The 17,929-nt window shown below is 52.9% G+C and overlaps 2 protein-coding genes across 3 annotated transcripts; one reads left to right on the plus strand and one right to left on the minus strand.

The window, feature by feature from the left end:
- Positions 1–560: 560 nt before the first annotated feature.
- Positions 561–7,266, plus strand: AMIGO1 (adhesion molecule with Ig like domain 1). Its single transcript, XM_051993142.1, has one exon. The coding sequence runs from the start codon at positions 2,014–2,016 to the stop codon at positions 3,496–3,498; it is 1,485 nt and encodes a 494-aa protein (XP_051849102.1). The 5' UTR covers positions 561–2,013; the 3' UTR covers positions 3,499–7,266.
- Positions 7,267–9,906: 2,640 nt separating this feature from the next.
- Positions 9,907–17,847, minus strand: LOC127559387 (probable transmembrane reductase CYB561D1). Of its 2 annotated transcripts, none has more exons than XM_051993143.1 (3): positions 16,943–17,847; positions 14,662–14,699; positions 9,907–14,270 (listed from the first exon to the last, which is right to left on the minus strand). In XM_051993143.1, exons 1-3 carry the CDS (start codon positions 17,100–17,102, stop codon positions 13,767–13,769), a joined length of 702 nt encoding a protein of 233 aa, XP_051849103.1. In that variant the 5' UTR covers positions 17,103–17,847; the 3' UTR covers positions 9,907–13,766. The 2 variants fall into 2 exon arrangements, with proteins under 2 accessions (XP_051849103.1, XP_051849104.1); XM_051993144.1 differs by having other exon boundaries at positions 16,939–17,013.
- Between the last annotated feature and the right edge of the window lie 82 nt (positions 17,848–17,929).

Raw genomic sequence — 17,929 nt, forward strand, 5'->3', positions numbered from 1 at the left:
GACCCTCATCAAGTCATTCACCTCCCCAGGACTTATTCCTCATCTGTAAAGTGAGGGGCTGGACCAGATGTTCTCTGCGGAGGGGGGGAAGGGGGCGGAGAAGGGATAGGAGGGTTTCCAGCTCTCTGTCTAGGAGGCAAGTTTTCATATATGGAAAAGAAGTGATAAGAGATAGTTGAAAGGGGGAGACAGAGAGACAAGAGAGAGATAGACAGAAGGAGAGACAGACAGAAGAGAGACAGGAGACACGAGGAGAGACAGAGAGATAGAGACAGAGACAGGAGAGAGACAAACAGGAGGAGAGACAGGTTTAGGGGAAGGAGAGACAGAGATTTAAGGGAGAGAGAGAGCCTGAGAGATGAGGCAAAAGAGACAGACACAAAGATGACGACGGAGAGACAAGAGGGCCAAGTTGTCGGCCTCTTCACACTTTGGCTCTGAACCAGCCCGTTCCTGCGCGATAGCATATGTATGTGTGTATATGTCTGTGTACGCATGTGCGCACTCCAGACCACAGGCACAGCCCCAGCCTCCCCCCGCGCGGGTCACGCCGAGGCGCGCATGCGCCCTCGGCACGCGCCCTCGCCGCCCGGGGCTCTGCCCGCAGCCCGGGGAGCAGCTGAGACACAAACACTCGCACGTGCGCCCCCGCCCCTCCCCGCGCACGCGCCCCGGGCCTCCGCGCGCACCCTCCCCCCATCCCGGCTTGCTCCGATCCAGTGCCTCCTGCAGCTCCAGCCCCAGCCCCGCGGCAGACCTGGCCAGAGAAGACAGTGGCGGCGTCTGCGGGCTCCCGGTGAGCGGCGGCTGTGACCGAGACAGTGACAGAGGCTGAGGCGGCGGCGGCGGCGGCAGCGGCAGCGGCAGCGGCAGCGCTGGTGAGGAGGCGGCTGCGGAGAGCGGGCGGGGGGTGGGGGGCGATGCCGCCGGCCCCAGCCCCGATCCCCGACCCCGGAGCACCGCGGGCTGTGTCCCAGGCCGGCCTCTGAGGCGCGCGCAGGACCGAACCCTCCGGGCTAGTCCCGACCCAGCAGGTGCGGCGGCGCCGCTGACCCTGCCCGAGGAGATGGTGGGCGCTGCGGGGGGCGGGCCCGGGCAGCTCCTGTGACCCCGCCCGGCCCTAGACCTGGCCGCACAGTCCTGGGATCACCCCCCTCCCCAGTAGTGGACGGCCCTGGGACCCCTCCCCTTTCTGAGCCAACAGCGTCGGGACGCCCCCACCTTAGCAGACAGTTCTGGGACCATTCTCTCCCCACCTCTCCTCGCCCCCAGCAGACAGCTGTGAAATACCCCCCCACACACATACCCTGAGCAAACTGTCCTAGGAGAACGCTCCAGTGCCCCTGATCAAACAGCTCTGGGACACTTTCTCCCACACACTGGTCACACTGACCTGGTGACCCCTTCCAGTTCTGCAGAGAGCCTGGTGACACCCCCTCCTGAAGCAAACAGCCCCTGGAAGCCTCTTCCCCCACCCCTGACCGGACAGCCCTGGGATTCCCCACCCCAGGACCCTGGGCAGACAGGGCCCCTCTCAAGGCTGGACCAGCCCAAGGACTGCCCTCATCAGCTTGAACCTTCCCCTCTAGACGGGCCAGAGAGTGCTGTCACCTCCACCCCCAGCTCACAGAAGTGACCCTCCCCACACACACCCAGTCTGCCTGGAGAGCCTGGGGCCACACACCGGGCCCCAGATTTCCTGGCCCACCTGTTTGCCTCCTTGTCCCTCTCATACGAGAGGCGCCCAGCCAGGCAGGCAGCCTTTGCGCTCTCTCACCTTAGAGAGCCTTCATCGCCCCTACCCAGATAGTACCTGGTAAAGTTCCTGAGAGATCTCTCTCACGTCAGTCTGTTTATTGTCTCTGTGTATGCCCTGATGACCAGACTTCAGCAAATATGTTCCTACTGATAATGACCCCCATTCCCTTGATCCTTTCCCCATTAGAACATTTCCAGTTACTCTTTCCTCTAGGCCTCCCACTGTGATATTCCTCCCCCCCTACCAGTGACACTATGCAACACCAGAGTGGTTGCCGAGGCATCTGGCTCCTGCCCCTGTCCCTGTTCCTGTCTAGCCTTGGGGTGGCCAGAACCGGGCGCTCCCTTCTCAGCTGTCCTACAGCCTGCCTTTGTGCCAGCAACATCCTCAGCTGCACGAAACGGGACCTGGTGAATGTTCCACAATCTCTGCCCCGCTACACGGCACAACTGGATCTTAGCCACAACAATCTGACCCACCTTCGGGCCCAGTGGACCTCCATACGCCTGATCCATCTTCACTCGTTGTTCCTCAGCCATAACAACCTGCACTTCATCTCCACGGAGGCCTTCTCCCCAGTGCCCAAGCTGCGCTACCTGGACCTCTCCTCCAATCATTTGCGGACCCTGGATGAGTGCCTGTTCAGTGAACTTCAGGAGCTGGAGGTATTGTTATTGTACAACAATCGAATTATGGAGGTGGACCGCAGCGCCTTTGATGACATGGTCCACCTACAGAAACTCTACCTGAGCCAGAACCAGATTGCTCGATTTCCTGTAGAACTGGTCAAGGATAGGTCCAAGCTGCCCCAGCTGACCCTCTTGGATCTATCTTCTAACAAACTGAAGCTGTTACCCACGTCTGATCTGCAAGACCTGCCAGCCTGGATGAAAAATGGCCTGTACCTGCATAACAACTCCCTCACCTGTGACTGCGAGATATACAAGCTCTTCACCCACTGGCAGTATCGCCAGCTGAGCTCGGTGGTAGACTTTCAGGAGGATCTGTACTGTGTACATTCCAAGAAGACGCTCAGCGTCTTCAACATGAGCAGCACCCTGAACTGCAGCGAGTTCAAGGAGTGCGCGTTTGAAGCCCACCTTGGGGAGACCCTGACCATCAGCTGCGACACCAAGCAGAAGGGGATGAGCAAGGAATGGGTGACGCCAAACAACGAAAGAGTACTGGAGGAGGCGGGCAACAGCACCGCGAGGATGTTGAAAGACGGTAGCCTGCAATTGCGACACATTCGGGTGGAGGATCAGGGACTGTACACCTGCTACGCGGTAGGGGAGGTGTTCAATGAAACGTTGTCTGTGGAGGTGAAAGTCCACAACTTCACCCAGCATGGACCTCATGACACTCTCAACACAGCCTACACCACGCTGGTGGGCTGTATCCTCAGCGTGGTCCTGGTCCTGATCTATCTGTACCTCACCCCCTGCCGCTGCTGGTGCCGCGCTGGGGAGAGACCTGCGAGCCATCAGGGAGATAGTCTCAGCTCCTCCATGCTTAGCACGACCCCCAACCATGATCCGATGGCGGCTGGGGCTGGTAAGGACACTGGTTTTGACCGTCGAGTGGCCTTCCTGGAACCCACAGGACCCGGGCAGGGCCAAAATGGCAAACTAAAGCCTGGCAACACCCTCCCCGTGCCTGAGGGGACCAAGGGGCAGAGGAAAATGTCTGATCCGGAGTCAGTCAGCTCAGTCTTCTCGGACACACCCATTGTGGTGTGAGGAGGGTGGGGTTGATGGGAAGATCCCCTGGAAAGAGGTAATGGTCACCTCCAAAGGATGTAAGGGGAAAGAAGAGGGCTGCCTGAGTGGGGGGGGGGGATCCTCCCCTGTCCTCAAGGGAAATGGGCACAGATACAACATCAGGCAAGAAGCCCCACCTCCATCCCTGGGTGTAGAAGATTTTCAAATACAGATCTGTAACTCTCAGGCAAACGCTGCACCCCTATTCAAAGTTCTAGCAAGTTCTGATGATGAAGGAACATGTCTAATAGGTGGGTCTAGTGGGAAATAGATTCCCTAAGCTTTTACTACATCATCTTCGACCCATAAGAAAGTGGTCATTATCCAAGCATTTGAAAAGAAAAAAAGTTTTTTTTTTTAAACAATATCTTCTTCCACCTCTACCCAGGGATTTGGGGTGGGACTTAATGGGAACAGATTTGGGCAGTTGGCCTAAGTCTAGTAGTTTTCAGCTGCAGGTATATCCTCTTTGGTTAGGAACCTACATCTCTATAGACAGGGAAATTGTAAACCTTAAGGAAGGAGATAGGAAAAAAACAAAAGGCCCTTGAATCAAGAGTGACCCCCAAAGCTGTTCTGAAACTTTTCCATCTTCCTCTTTCCCAAGAAGAATTAAGTAGGTGACTGCATCACAGAAGCAAATAACCAGCATGATGCTATGGTCAACTAGGGACCCCTTATAACCAGTATAAGCTTATAGAGGGCAATGATATAATGGAGTGCATCATTGGGGGATTATCATTGGTAGAAGGTGCTGTCTGGGGTGAACTGGGTTGTTTGGGTCACAGCTTAGAACGCCTCAAAACATACTCCTGGGGAGAACAGTGGGGATTCTGACTCTGATCTCTTTTCTGCTGTGCATTTGTACTTGACAAGGTCTACTGAATATCACCTCAGGCAGGGCCTTTGCAGGCACCTGGTGTGAAGGATGATTGAGTGAAGAGCAAGGAGAAGTGGGAGGACCCGAAGGAAACTTGCCCAGCATAAGGAGGAGGCTAAATCAGCCTCCATTTCGTGAAGCCTTGTATGATCTATCTAGTTTTTTCCCCTTGCTTTTGGAAAAGATGAACTTTCTCTCTACAGCACAGTGGGGGAAGGACCCATAGGGGGCCTACAATCCTTTTGAGTAGATTGGTGTTTGGGTGAAGGGAAGGGGTAATTACAATGTAAAGTGTCCTTGAATTGGCAAGGCTTCCTTCTCGGGTCTAGGCTGACTGATGGTGATCTTCACTCGGCTCTCACCACTGCGAGGCTGGAGTAAGGGATTAGCTGTGCACAAGGCTTGAGAGGAATGGTCTGTCCCAGAATGGACACTTTGGGGTACATATATGCTTAAAGTGCTCCAATTGCCCCCCCCCCTTGCAAGCAGTCCTACTGTAGGTCAGAGAAACTGAATCAAACCTACATGAGGCTGCCACCTTTGTCTCAGTGGTGGTGGAATTTCCTCACTGGTTGTGGGTCGGGAATATGTGGTGATGGGTAGAGTCCTTCTAAGGTTGGAAACTAGCTTGGGACCAAGAAGGTGACTGTATGCTGCAGCTCTTCTCCCAGGCTCTATCATGTAGTCTTTTCAACAACATTTCAGGTTATTCTGAGCATTGGAGGCAGAGCTACAGGAAGATTGAAGATGAGGAAAAATATATCTCTTTTCCTTTACATTTTTCAGTCTGCTTCTTCCCTCCCGGTCTTGGCCCTGTGTTCTCTCCTCCCAATGGCTTTCTGCCTAGGGAAGTGTGTACTTTCCACTTGGCTCAGACCAGGGATGCTCTCTCCAGGCATTTGAACTGCTTTCTGGGTCCCAGTAGGAGGTATTCCTAAGTTGGCATCTTCTAGGGGAATCCAAGGTCAGAGATTCAGATCCGAAAGGGGCCTCAGAGGTCATCTGTGAGAGAGTTGGAAACAAGCCTCGGGAGGTCTGATGACTCCAACAATGTCACACATAGAGGGTGAAGGTTGCCAGTCACTTGCACAAGGTCGTTCCATCTACCTAACAGGATTAGGGCAGGGGACTAGCACTGGAGATGCTGCCCTCATCCATCCTTGGGCTCTTCAGACTGTATTCCACCTCTTTCAGCAGTAGAGAGATGCAGCATTTCCCTAGTTATTTACAGCTTATAGGTATGCATGCACACCAGCATTTTGGCATTGACCTAGACAGTGTGTCTCCTTTGATTTTTTCCGATGCCCAGTTATCCCCACATTCACACAGCTTTAAAAATATAATGTATTCTAGCAAAGGCTTCCTGATGGTCCTGCAATATCCCTTCAGTATAAAATCACTTGGACTTTCCCTCCCTGAACTTCACGGAGCTTCACCCCTTTTCTGAGAGGCATTGCAGCACAGTGGGTAGAGACTGAATTTAGAACCTGAATTAGACACCAGCTGTGCAATCTTGGGCAAGGCACTTAACTTCTCTGTCTTTCCTCATCTGTAAATTGGACATAACACCTGCCTCACAGGGTTGTTGTGAGGATCAAATGAGAAAACACATCAAGTGCTTTGCAAGCCATCAAGTACTGTGTAAGCGTGTGCTAGTATTACTGTTCTATGATCGATGCAGTCACATGACTTCCCTATTCTTGCTGGTGTTTTGAGAATGCCTTTGAGGGAAGGAAGAACTGGAAGCTGAAACCGGGTCTCAGCTCCTTGGAAATTTTACTTTAATCTAAGATATCCTTAGGCAAGAGCCATGAGATTCCAAAATGGCATTTCCCTTGGAAGTGTCTTAGCAAGGCTCAGAGTATGAGGGAGAGACAGAGATAGATGGACAGGATAGCAGGCCACTCTGTCACCTTTTCCTTGTCAAGTGCCATGGTAAGACTAGGGATCTCTACCATTGGCTAGGAATAGGAGGAAAGAGTTAAAATGAATTTCCTGTGACTGGTTGTCTTCTAAAGGTCTTAATGGACATTTCCTTCCTCGAAATAAGAAGAATTCCAGTCTCAGATTTATCAGGGAATCGGGCAAGTTGAACTTTTTGAGGTTCTTTTGGTTTGTTTTTTTGAGGCTGAACTCTGTCCGAGGTTCTGAGAATCTCCAGAAAGATAAGTGAAATGAACTAGATTCTGGAAACATTCCTAGTGACCCAGATTTCTGGCTAGTTAACTGACCAGCAGACTGATTCCCTGCAAAATGAAGAAAGTCCCTGTTTGTTTTTCTAAGGCCTGTTAATGGATAGACGTATGTATGATTAGCAGGCTCTATTCTGATTGCTGTTGATAGAACCTCTTCCCTCCCCCGCTCCAATGGCTTTCTGCCTAGGGAAGTGTGTACTTTCCATCCTAGGGGTTCATTGGTGCCTACAGAGAGAATGATCAGGGCACTGGTAGAAAGAAAGCTGAAGGGACTGCCCACAAGACAGAAAAAATCCTTGGAAGCAGGTGTCCCTGAAGACTGAATGTGACATTGCTGCACAATCTGTGTTTATGTGTAATCTTTTTTTCTTTACTTGTATTCGTGGGGTTCTCAGAAAGGAACGGAGAAGGAAGAGCTACCTCGTCCTGACCAGGCAGGTAGCTGAAAGCCTGTTGGATCTGACTTTGAGTGTTTCTGCCCTCCCCCGCCCCACCAGCCCTGGTCCCCTTGCTGGCAAAGCAAATGAGGCCCTTTGTGTCCAGGTTCCCTCTCCTCCCACTTGTGTATATCCAGGCTGGCAGACCCCACAGCCTCCTGACTCCACCATCTGTCTGAGCCTCTGCTCTGAAGAATAGACAGTGATCATTAAACCAGGCATGAGTCTGTTCGTATTGGTTTGTGACTGATTTATTTCTGTAGTAGCTGTGTCAGCTCTGAGTAGGGCCCACTGTTTCCCAAGGGGATGTGAAGTATGAGGGAAAGAAAGGTTGATACCAGGGCAGGAGACAGATCCTGGGCATGAATTTGGGCTCTGATGAATAACAAATTCTGGCAAATGAGAATCTGATCACTGAAAACCTTACAGAGAGCTGCACTTCCCCAAGCCCTGCAGTTAGCAGACCTGCTTTTTAGGGCCCAAATCACCACTCTGGCTCCCTAGTCTTCAGGGCTGGCTGTATTCTGATGCCATTCTAGTCCAAGCCCTCAAGTCACTGGCTCAGGCAACAGGCCCCAGTGTGGTATTCATTAGGTGCTATGAAAAATGTTTGGATTGCATTAAATAATGCCAGGTGGTTGGGAACTTAGCTCACTTTTAAAAAAGGTTATTTATGTTATTTTAAGCCATAGAATTTCCATTGGTTAGGTTGCTAGTATGTGCTGGGCATTGCGTGGGACGGAGTTACAGTCCCCACCTTTTTTAGTACCTATATTTCTGCTAGAAACCAAAATAGTATTCCCCAACCTGAACTTAACACACTTTCTGGCTACTCATAGTGTATGTTCTTATTACAGAAGGTACCATTCAATGGGACAAAAAAGGGAATAGAACAAGGAATAAGTCAGGAATAATCTTAGTGATCAACAGCATCATTTTTAGGAAGCACTTTTGGCCAAGGGTCCGTGTTATCCCAGGCCTGGATCTGTCCCTGAGCCTGTTCTAGTGCTCTTCTTTACAGTCCTAAGGAGGTTTAAAGCACTAGCTCTAGGTCTTTGCCCATAAACAGTTTCTCAGATCCCAGCTGGCATTCCTCCTTCTTATTAGACACAGTGCTGCTCTCTCTTTGGCTCCCGTTCTTATTTAGCACTGCTGGGGATCCATACAACAGCTGCCTCATCTCAGAATGGAGAAAGATAGGCTAAGAGTCCTCGGAGTCTCCCAGCCAGAAATCTGCTCTCCTCTCTCCCCAGCCTGATCTATGAACTCCTCCTTCCCTCTTTGCAACTGCAGTCCCTTTATTGCTTATCTTGTTTCCCAGGAAACCAATAGGAGAGCCTCTCTCCTCCCACCCACAATGTAGAAAAAGCTTAGGCCCCAGCAGCAGGACTGGCAGCTTCTCTGGACTGGCCCCGGTGAGCTCTTAAGCCTGTGCTGAACTCTCCCTCTCCAGGGTACTGAGAGGAAAGCTAAATCATCTGCCAAAGTCAAGCCTCTTCATCATTCCTATGTCAGATGAAAAAGGTCAAGTGCTGGAGACGGAACGAAGACCCTGTGCTGCCTTCCCCCCCCCCCCCCCCCCCCCCCCGGCCCCTGGCCTTCCAGCCTTGCTTTGGCTCGGCTCTTGCCTTTGGAAGCCATGGCCTAGAGGGAAGTGCCTGCCCAAAAAGCAAGCCAGTGTTGAATGTAGAAATTTTAAGAGATTAATTCCAATCCAACAAGCATTTATTAAGGGTTAGGGCACGGTGCTAGGATTGTGGCAATAAAACAGGACAAGTCCTGTCATGGTGAGGGAATGGAACAGACTTGGTAATGACCAACCCCCACTACCCAAGATGGACGTGGGGCCCCTAGCAGATGTTAAATCAAGGGTGCTTAGGACTGCTTCTTCCTCAGCTATTCCCCTGAAGTTGTCAACTTGGCCACGAGCATATGTGTGCAGCCTAACTGTGCTTAACCGTGGTCCCCTTACAGCAGTAGGTCAGTTTTGGAATCGGTTTTGTGTCCAGAAGATCAGGGTACACTCACCTTTACTTAATGAAAACAATAATGAGGTCCCTTGATAAGACAAAGTACTCTAAGTGACATTAGAGGGAAGAGTCGGGGAGAAAAAAAAAGTTAACTTGGCTCCAGGAAATTCTGACGGGGAGCCAAGGAGATGAAAAGAATCCTGGTCTTTGCTCCTAGACACAAATTTCGGGTCTACTAGAACCGTTCCAGGGACTCTCCAGACAGAGGTTTGCGCTCTCTGCTCTCCAAGTTGTGCCCTCTGGCTCAGTGCCAGTCTCCAAAATTAGTCCAGCCCCTGTTGGCTATCTAAACAATTACAGGCTCCAGCACAGGCTCTGGTGACAACATTAGCCCATTCAGCTGAACGCCAGTTCATGTCATGTCCCATGCTGGCAAGGACTGCACTGCCCAAAATGCCTAACTACAGTTTCATTCCTGGATCCCGGGACAGAGAGAAACAATTAGGATGAAAAATGAATACTCGGGTCTCTCTGCTGCTGTATTACTCTAGCCCTTCTGCTTCTACTAGCCCTGGCAGACTTACTGGCTATTCGAAGACAAATGGAATGGAAATTATTCTTTCCCTAATGCAAATGGAACTGCTTTCCCCCCCCTCCCCCCTTTTAATTTCAATAGAAAGCTTTGGGGAAGAATAGGATTGTGATCCAGGTTCCAACAGCGTGAGGCTGGAAAAATGAAACAACAACCCAAGAAAGAAGTCTTGGGTCCCTGGATAGAAAAGGCCCCTCCTGTAAAGGGGAACTTGGGAGACCTTCAGAAGATTCCCAATATCGCAATAAACACTTACCTGAGTACCTACTGAGCATAGAGGCAGCAAAAGGACGAGAATGATCAAATACCACCATTTTATACATGGATAGTGCTTTATGTCTTTTAAAGTGCTTTCATTATCTGTTACAGCAGCTTATGGTCACATGGCATTTACAGTTACAAAGCACTTTCACATCCATCATTTGATGTGATCCTCACAACCACTCTATGAGGTAGGTAGTACAAGATATCCCCATTTTACAGATGATTTTTACAGATTCTTGTTAAGTGACTTGTAAGTGGCAAGAATTTCAGAACTTGAATCCAATGAGTTCTTCACTGGACCTGCCTCCTTCTCCCCAAACTTTCTGAAGTTACGTATGTCGTTCGGTGGCAGAGCCCAGGTCTGAGTTGGGGTGTCCCATTCTTCCCACCAGAGAACACACATCAAACAAACAGCCCTAAGCTCTGGAAGGAAGTGCCCTCAAAAAAGCCAGGGCTAGGGTATTCAGACACCAACCAGCCTGAGCCAGACCCTTACACCGCTGTTGTCTATGCCTTGTCTTGGAGGCCCCTGTAGGACACCAGCATTCTATCCTCCCCTTGAGAAAGGAGAGACTCCTCAATGAAAGCCTTAGGAGATAAGACTCCTCCTTTCCTTCCCACCAAGATACCATCCCATGGCGGGTGGGGGAGGCGGGGAGGAGATATAAGGGCTGCCTGACTCAGCCTTCAGAGTGCTTAGAGATCTGGAGCTGAGAGGCACCGGCACCATGTCAGCTAATGATTATTATTAATTCTGAGCAGACCTTGGCACAGCAGCCAGCTGTCTCAGGGAAGGGGGGCCTGGATCTCCCACACTGAGGTTTCAAAAAGAAGCTATGCGGAATCTGTGCATGGGAGGGCAAAAGAATGAAAATGGGAGAAAGGGCATAAGGCAGGTCTAGGAATAAGGGTGAGGGCAGGGAGAAGAGGATGCGCTCTCAGATGGGAGAGTGGTGGGTCACAGAAGTGAGAGGGGAAGCGGATTCTCCCACAGCTCAGAGCAGGGAAGAAGGTTTGAAGGAGGGCCTGGGGGCCAGGAGCACACTCCCATTCTCTTCTCCACTGTATGAGGGAGCCAGGAGCACTGTGAAGGGAAGTATCTTAATCCAAAATAAAATTAAATGGCTTGATTTCGAAAACATTTAAATTTTATACATCTAGTATCCTTAATATTAACTTTAAACCAAATTACAAATTTATTCCAGAGATTCAGAGTGTAAGGATCCAATATGCAAAGTTGTGCAAATGGCATGCAAATATTTTGGAAATCCAAGCACTCTGACTTAAAATTATAACGAGTAGCCTTCCCCAGTCACGGAGTATGGCCAGTCAAGGGGACAGTGGTCGGCCATGGGCTTCTGCCTCCTTCTATGAAGACAAGCCTCCCAGATGGAGGAAGCAGAAGAGGGGGGTGACGGAGGGAGTGACAAGCAGCCGGCAGCTCCTACCATCCCAGCTGGAGGGACAGAGCCCTGGCACGGAGGGCTAATGGAGGTCCAGCTGCTGTGGCTGGCTGGGAAGCCAGGTGGAAAGGGGGGCGGGGGGAGGTGACTTCTGCCAAGGAAGAGGGCTCCCCCTGGTGATGGTCGGTCCACATGACAGCTAGCCGGCCAGACAGGCCCTTGCAGGCTCCCTCCCAAGCCAGTCCCTGGCTCCCCAAGGCCAGTGCAGAGCGCAGGGGTGGGGGACGCCGGAAGGCCGCGGCAGCTGGGGCCCGTCCCCTCGCAGAACAGGCTTCTCCTCATCGAAGGCCGGGAATAGACATCAGCTGGCACGGCCCCCGCAAACTGCCGGCTGGCTGTCAGCACCCCGCCTGCCCGCCCCCTCACCACCTGGGGGGTTACACCACCCCGCAGGCTCAGCCTCGAGTGCAGTGCCGGGGTTCAGCTCTCAGGCCCAGCCCGCTGGGCCACAGCCTCCCTTTGGCGGGAGCGAGTGGGACTCGGTCCCCACTGCCAGCCCAGCTCAGAAGAGTGGGGGCAATGAGATGGGAGAGCTGGGGGCCAGCTTGTCCAGTAGCCAAGAACCCTCCCTTCCCTTTGCCTCCATAACTTCCCTGTCCCAACACAGATGCAGAACACAAGCTGTAGAGGACGCTTTCCCTTTCTGCTCGGCAAAGTTAAGGTTCCCCCACAAATTCCCACAGTAGAAGGGAGTAGAAAGCAGGAAGAACATAAAGGCTGCCAGGGACAGAGCCCAACTCCGCAGCCAGCTCACCTGCATGGTCATCCCGGGCTGATCAGCAATCAGAAGGTCCCTTGGCCACTTCCTAGGCCTGGGGACCCCTGCCCTTCTCTGGCTCATTCTGTGGGCCTTTCCATCCTTCCTTCTCACCCTGCTGCTGCACCGTCCTGGGCACTGTCACCTGCCAGGCAGGTGTCTGAGAACTTCGTCCCCAGACCCAAGGACCCACTATTCCTAGACTAAGTTCCTACCCCAGATCTTTTCTGGTCGTTAAAGCCAGCACTCCCGGGGAATCCTCTGGACTCCTCCTGCAGTCCCTTCTTAATGGACTTCCCCAAAGTCTTGCCCTGCTCTAGGGCTCAGTCCCATCTGGATAAGACAGACTAAAACAGACCTCTTAAGTGACCATAGTTTGCCAGTTAGGGACCCTGACACAAAGAAAAGGCCTGGAAACCACAACCAGATCTCTTTAGAGTCACCTATCCCTTGGCACCTAGAACTAAATTCAATCCACCAGGAACCTGGGCCCAAATTCTGACCATCCAAGATACAATGTGACAAGAGATAGGGTCTAAGGAAGTATCAAAAAATGAGGAGAGGAAGAGGAGGGGATACACTGCATCCATACAAACTGACCCATTCATCTTGGTACCCCTAAATAGTCAATCCAACCTCTCCTGTCAAGAGACTTTGCAGATACCTCTGGGATCACCCTCCTTTCCTAGGGATGGTACTTAAGGGGAAAGAGAAGACCCAGCAAGACCCAGGACCCAGCCTAACAAGGCTGAGCACAGGCTGCTTCCTCTGAAACCTGCCCTTAAGAGGGTGCCCAGTTCTCCTGTCCCAACCAAGGTGGATGAGCTTTGGCTAGCCGGTGTCAAAGCCCACCAAGGAAAGAGATGGCTGAGTTTTCTAATCCCCATCCCCACCCAAAGTGTTAAAGTGACTCTAGTGCTTCACCATCTGGAACCTTGAATATCTCAAATGGCCCCAAGCTGCCTGGTCCTTTGCCAACTACAAAGCCTGGTCACTCTATACCTGAGAAGAGGCCCCCTGTATACACTCCTCTGCAGTGAAGGCAGCCCCAGTTAACCTAAGAATGACCACCCTGGGTCAGCTCCATGGTGCAGGCCCCATGAAGATGTCTCTAAGATGAGGGCACCAAGGGATGTGTTATGGGAGGGCAAAGGTGCCATCCTCAAAGTCAACCTCACAGAAGGACTGATTCTAGAGATAGTCTGATACAATGCCCTCAAACTAGAGGTGAGGAAGGGGAGGTCCTCCCCAGCTCCTGAAAGCTGAGCCAAAGCCCCCCAGCTAGTTTGTGAAGAGCTGGAAGGAGGAGTAACCAGGACTCCTGACTCCTCCACCGTGTCTCTCCAGTAGGTTGGGATATGCATCTATCAATAGCTTCCATTCATAAAGCCCCTCAATAACCTCAACCAACTATAGGGAACCCCAGTTCATCGTAATGCCCCGACCAAAAGGCCTCAAACTCGGGTCTAGGCTCTCTACTCCTTATCATCTTCCTCTTCCACCCAATTCTGATGTTATTCTATTTCTGGGCTTTTCAGTCACCACCCAACAGCAATCTGAGTTCCTAAAATATGAGGTTGCCTCATTGGGTTGGAGGAATAATATAGGAAAAGCCACAGAAGAAGAAAGTAACTGCCGGGGGAATTGGGGGCTAAGGGAGAAGGAGGAGATCCAGGTAGGAGTGCAGATTCAGATTTCCATTTTCTTCTTTGGCAAATAGGCACTGGAGATCTGATGCATGATCACCAGGGCTGGATAGACAGGCAGGAACAAGCACAGGTACCAGGTGGCCCCTTTGATCTGGGCCTGGAACCATGCCGAGTACATGCCCAGGAGCACGGTAAGTGTGGCCATCAGGTAGACCGCCAGCCCACAAGTCAGGTGGTAGAGTTTGAGGCGAGCCACCCGAGAGACCCTGGCTGCCCGGGGGCACAGGAGGCCGAGCCCACACAAAGACTGCCCAAGGGTAGCCAGCAGCGTCAGAGCCCCCACACAGCTGTGCCAGGACACAAGGTGGGGCAGTTCACTTCGGGTCCTGCTAGAGATGATGAAGGCCAGGCCCAGGATAGCGCACAGGACGGTCAGTGTCTGCCCTGCCCAGTGCAGTCGGATGCGGGCCTTGCGTGAACAGAAGAAGAATGGAGAATGGTCAGGAGAGAAGAGCAGGATGGCTTCAGCCATGCACAGGCAGAACTGCAAATATAAACGAGGACGTCTTAAATAGCCCGGCCTCCCCGAAAGAAGGGACAAAGGGAGGGGTAGAGAGGGACCCCCACTCCGGGAGGAAAAACGGAAGGGACGAAAGGGTCACCTAACCGAGAAGACAAAACAGCCTATAATCTGGCTGCTGGGGAAAAAGACCAGACTGTTGACGCCCGCAGCATGACCACCCACTAGGGGAGAGGACACAGAGGGTACTTCACTGCCCCCAAAAGTGGGCACAAATTATAAGGCCAGTTTTCATAACTCCATGTACCAAATGACCATTACTCCAGCTCCCAATCGTTAGGAAAGGAGGCTGAGAGATCTAGGGAAACAATCCATAGCAAAAAGGAAAGGATCTGGATGAGAAATGTAAACTCACCGCCAATGCCATGAATACAGGGTGCCAAGAAAAGAGACCTAGAAATCAAAAAGAACAGGCTGAGAGCCACTCGGCTCCATTTCTGTATCTCAGGGCTATCTCTTCATCCCAAAGGAGCCCATCTCCTAAGAGATTCTAGCTCAACTGTGATTGAGGATACAGGGGTAAAAAGGAACCACCTAAAGCTCTCTCCAGCCTTAGTACCCAAGGGTTCTTGCTTGGGTCTTCCTGGCTGGGCCTCCAGTTCACATCAGGATCTTTCCCCACCCTGTCCCTCTAGAGAACTTTGCCCTTCGCAGGAGGTTGCTTGGCATTAACCACTTCCCCCAAACTCATACTTTTCTTCTGATATTATACTCTTCCCTACCACACTCCGAATAAGCACACAGGCCTCAAGCAGCCCTCCTCCTGCCTCTCTTACTGACCTCGGTCCTCAAAAAAGTCCTCTACCCGTATCCCCAGGAGCCTGCCCTTCCCTCTCTGGCCTCATCTCCAGGACCCTATCCTCCCTTTTCTCCTCCCCTCCTTAACCCAGCTCCTCAGAACCCACCCCTTTCTATGACTCCATCCCATCAATGGCCAAGCCAAATCTCTAAGGTCTGCCCCTCCTTCTCCGGCCTCATTTCGTTATCACTGTTTCTACCCATACCTTTCCCTGGTCCCAAACCCAGAACCCACCGCCCACCCCCAAACTCTCTCTCTCTCTCTCTCTCCACACACACACACACACACACACACACACACACACACTCTCTCTCTCTCTCTCATCCCTTCTCTCTCTCCCTCTCTCTCTTTCTCCCCCCTTCTTTCTCCCCCCTCCCTTTCTCTCTCCCTCCATTTCCCCCTCTTTCTCTCTCTCTTCCCCCTCTCTCCCCTCTTTACCCCAGGGAGCCAATGTCCAGTCTTCCCTAACCCCACCCTACAGGGGCTATCCAGGCTTTCTTTTTTATACCTACTCTAGGGAATTTTTTCCTGTCCCACTCCTCCCTCTCTAGACCCATGCTATCCCCGCCCCCCCAACCCTGAAACCCTGTCCTTCCTTCATTCTAGATCTCATCCCCAAGAATTTGTCTTCTCCCAAATGCAGTCCCCTCTCTCTAGTTCCACAACCTTGAAGCTGTCCCAAGTAACCCTTGGTTTCCAGGCCCTCCCTCAGGAGCATGCCCTCCTCCCTCACTATCTGGGAGGGTAGCCCTCCCTTCAGAATCACTGAATTTGAGTTAGAATGTTTTAACTAGCCCAAGCCCTGCACAAAAGGAATTTGGACAGGTGGTCATCCAGTTTCTGCCCAATGACATCAAGAGGAGGACCTCCCCCCGCCAGGCAACCCGTTCCACTTCTGAACAGCCCGACTCTTTATGCCATAAAGCTTAAGTCATGTTTTCTGCCACTTCTACCCAAAGCAGCGCCCGCATGGTTCTGGATCCCTTGGCACTACTGAGCAAGCCGAACCCCTCCACCACGTGGCAGCCTAACATTCGCAGATGTCCCGCCTCCACATCTCCTCCTCCCAGAATATTAACATTCCCAGGTCTTTGAACAGATTCTCTTCCCACGTCAAGGACTCCAGACCCTTCACTTTCCAGGAGACCCTTCTTTCCTCAGTCCCACCCCGCCTGAAACTTGCTCTCCTCTTCTCAGCCCTGCCCCACTGGAAGTCTTACCCTTCAAATATTTCCTGGCTCCGCCCCCAAGAATCTGCTCAGCCCCTCTTGTTCCTCTCACTGGAAGCCTCTCACTTTCATTCATTCTCCGACTCCGCCCCCAAGGACCTAGTCAGCCCCTCACTTTCTGACCCCAACTCACTGGAAGTCAGCCCTTCATTCATTCTCTGGCCCCGCCTCCACAAAGCTGCTCTGCCCTGACTTTCCCTCGCTGACCTCAACTCACTGGAAGCTGGTCCTTCGATCATTCTCTGGCTCCGCCCCAGAGCCTGCTTAGTCCAGTCTCTTCCTCTCTAGCCTCATCCTAATGGAAGCCTGTCTTTCATTCATTCTCTGGCCCCGCCCCCAAAGAACGGCTCTGCCCTGTCCCTCCCCCGGTCCCATCTCACAGGAAACCTGATTTTCATTCATTTTCTAGCTCCACCCCCAAGAACCTCCCCTACACCGTCCCTCCCTCTGTACCCCCATCCCACTGGAAGCCCGCCTTTCATTCATTCCCTAGCCCCGCCCCAAGGAATCTATCTTACCCCACCCCTCGCCTTTTAGCCCCGCCCCACGGTCCTTCCTTCTTCCGCGGCCCCGCCCCTCTCTTCCAATTCCGTTCCACCCTTACTCACTGGTCCCGGGTCGGGACAACACGGTCAGGAATAGGGTGAAGCCTAAAGCCACCAGATGCGCCAGAATACCGCTGCCACAGCGCAACCAGCGGGCCAGCCGGGGCTCCCTGGCGGCGGCCGAAGACGAGAGCAGAATGGGCCCCACGGCCGGGGATTGCATGGCCGCGCTGCAGGAGGCCGGCTTCTCCCAGCCGCCGGGCCGCCGCTTCCGGGTTCCTGAGCGTGGCGTCAGGGACCGCGGCGGGAGCGGCTCCTCCCCCGGGACGCGGTCGGCGGCGCAGCGGTGTCGCCAGCAGCGCCCCCTGGCGCCCTGGGGAGACTCCCGCGATCCCAGAAGTGCGCCGCCCTGCCCTCCAAAGGAGACCCGGAGCAGGGGGGAGCCCGCTTAGGGGTCCCGGCACATCTCCCCTAGCAAACCCTGGCTCCGAAGCTCCAAACACTGAGGTAGCGCAACTCCGTGCAGCCCCCCGGCCTGAGCTCTCGCCCCGAGGGCCGCCCCCAGTGATGCTACATCCCTCTGGCTGCCCTCCCCCCACTTCACGTCTGTCCATCGTCCCTGCGATCGGAGCCACTAGCCACCTCCGGGGCTACGGGCCTTCCCCAGACACCTGACCACTAGCCACCCCCAGGCTATGGGCCTTCCCCAGACACTTGACAAAGGCATCCCGAGAGGAACCTGCGGGGCAAAGGAGAGCCGGGAGCAGCTTCCCCCCCACCCCCCAGTCTAGCAGCAGCGTGGAAGGAAAAGCCCCAAAGGAAAACCTCACCCAAGAGGGCTGGGGGGAGGGGTAGCCCAGCCAGGTGATCAACCCTGTCCCTAGCACACCCCTCCAAGGAGAACCCCTGAGATCTCTTAAGTGGGGTGAACCCCATCTCTGGCTGCTTTTAGTGCTCCCACCTCCCAAGGGGTCAGACACGGGGAAGAAGATCTTTCCATTTTTCCCTTTTCTGTTTTGTCGTGAGAATGTTTGGCAGTAACAGAACAGG

The sequence above is a fragment of the Antechinus flavipes genome, chromosome 4, assembly GCF_016432865.1.
Source record: "Antechinus flavipes isolate AdamAnt ecotype Samford, QLD, Australia chromosome 4, AdamAnt_v2, whole genome shotgun sequence".
Lineage (NCBI taxonomy): Eukaryota > Metazoa > Chordata > Mammalia > Dasyuromorphia > Dasyuridae > Antechinus > Antechinus flavipes.

Excerpts from the sequence above, each read along its gene's own strand:
- AMIGO1 (XM_051993142.1), top strand. The coding sequence starts at position 2,014 with ATGCAACACCAGAGTGGTTGCCGAGGCATCTGGCTCCTGCCCCTGTCC.
- LOC127559387 (XM_051993143.1), bottom strand. The coding sequence starts at position 17,102 with ATGCAATCCCCGGCCGTGGGGCCCATTCTGCTCTCGTCTTCGGCCGCC. Across the intron at positions 14,700-16,942 it reads GTTGTCCCGACCCGGGACCA|GTCTCTTTTCTTGGCACCCT; the intron begins GTGAGTAAGGGT and ends TTTGATTTCTAG. Across the intron at positions 14,271-14,661 it reads CTGTATTCATGGCATTGGCG|TTCTGCCTGTGCATGGCTGA; the intron begins GTGAGTTTACAT and ends TTATATTTGCAG.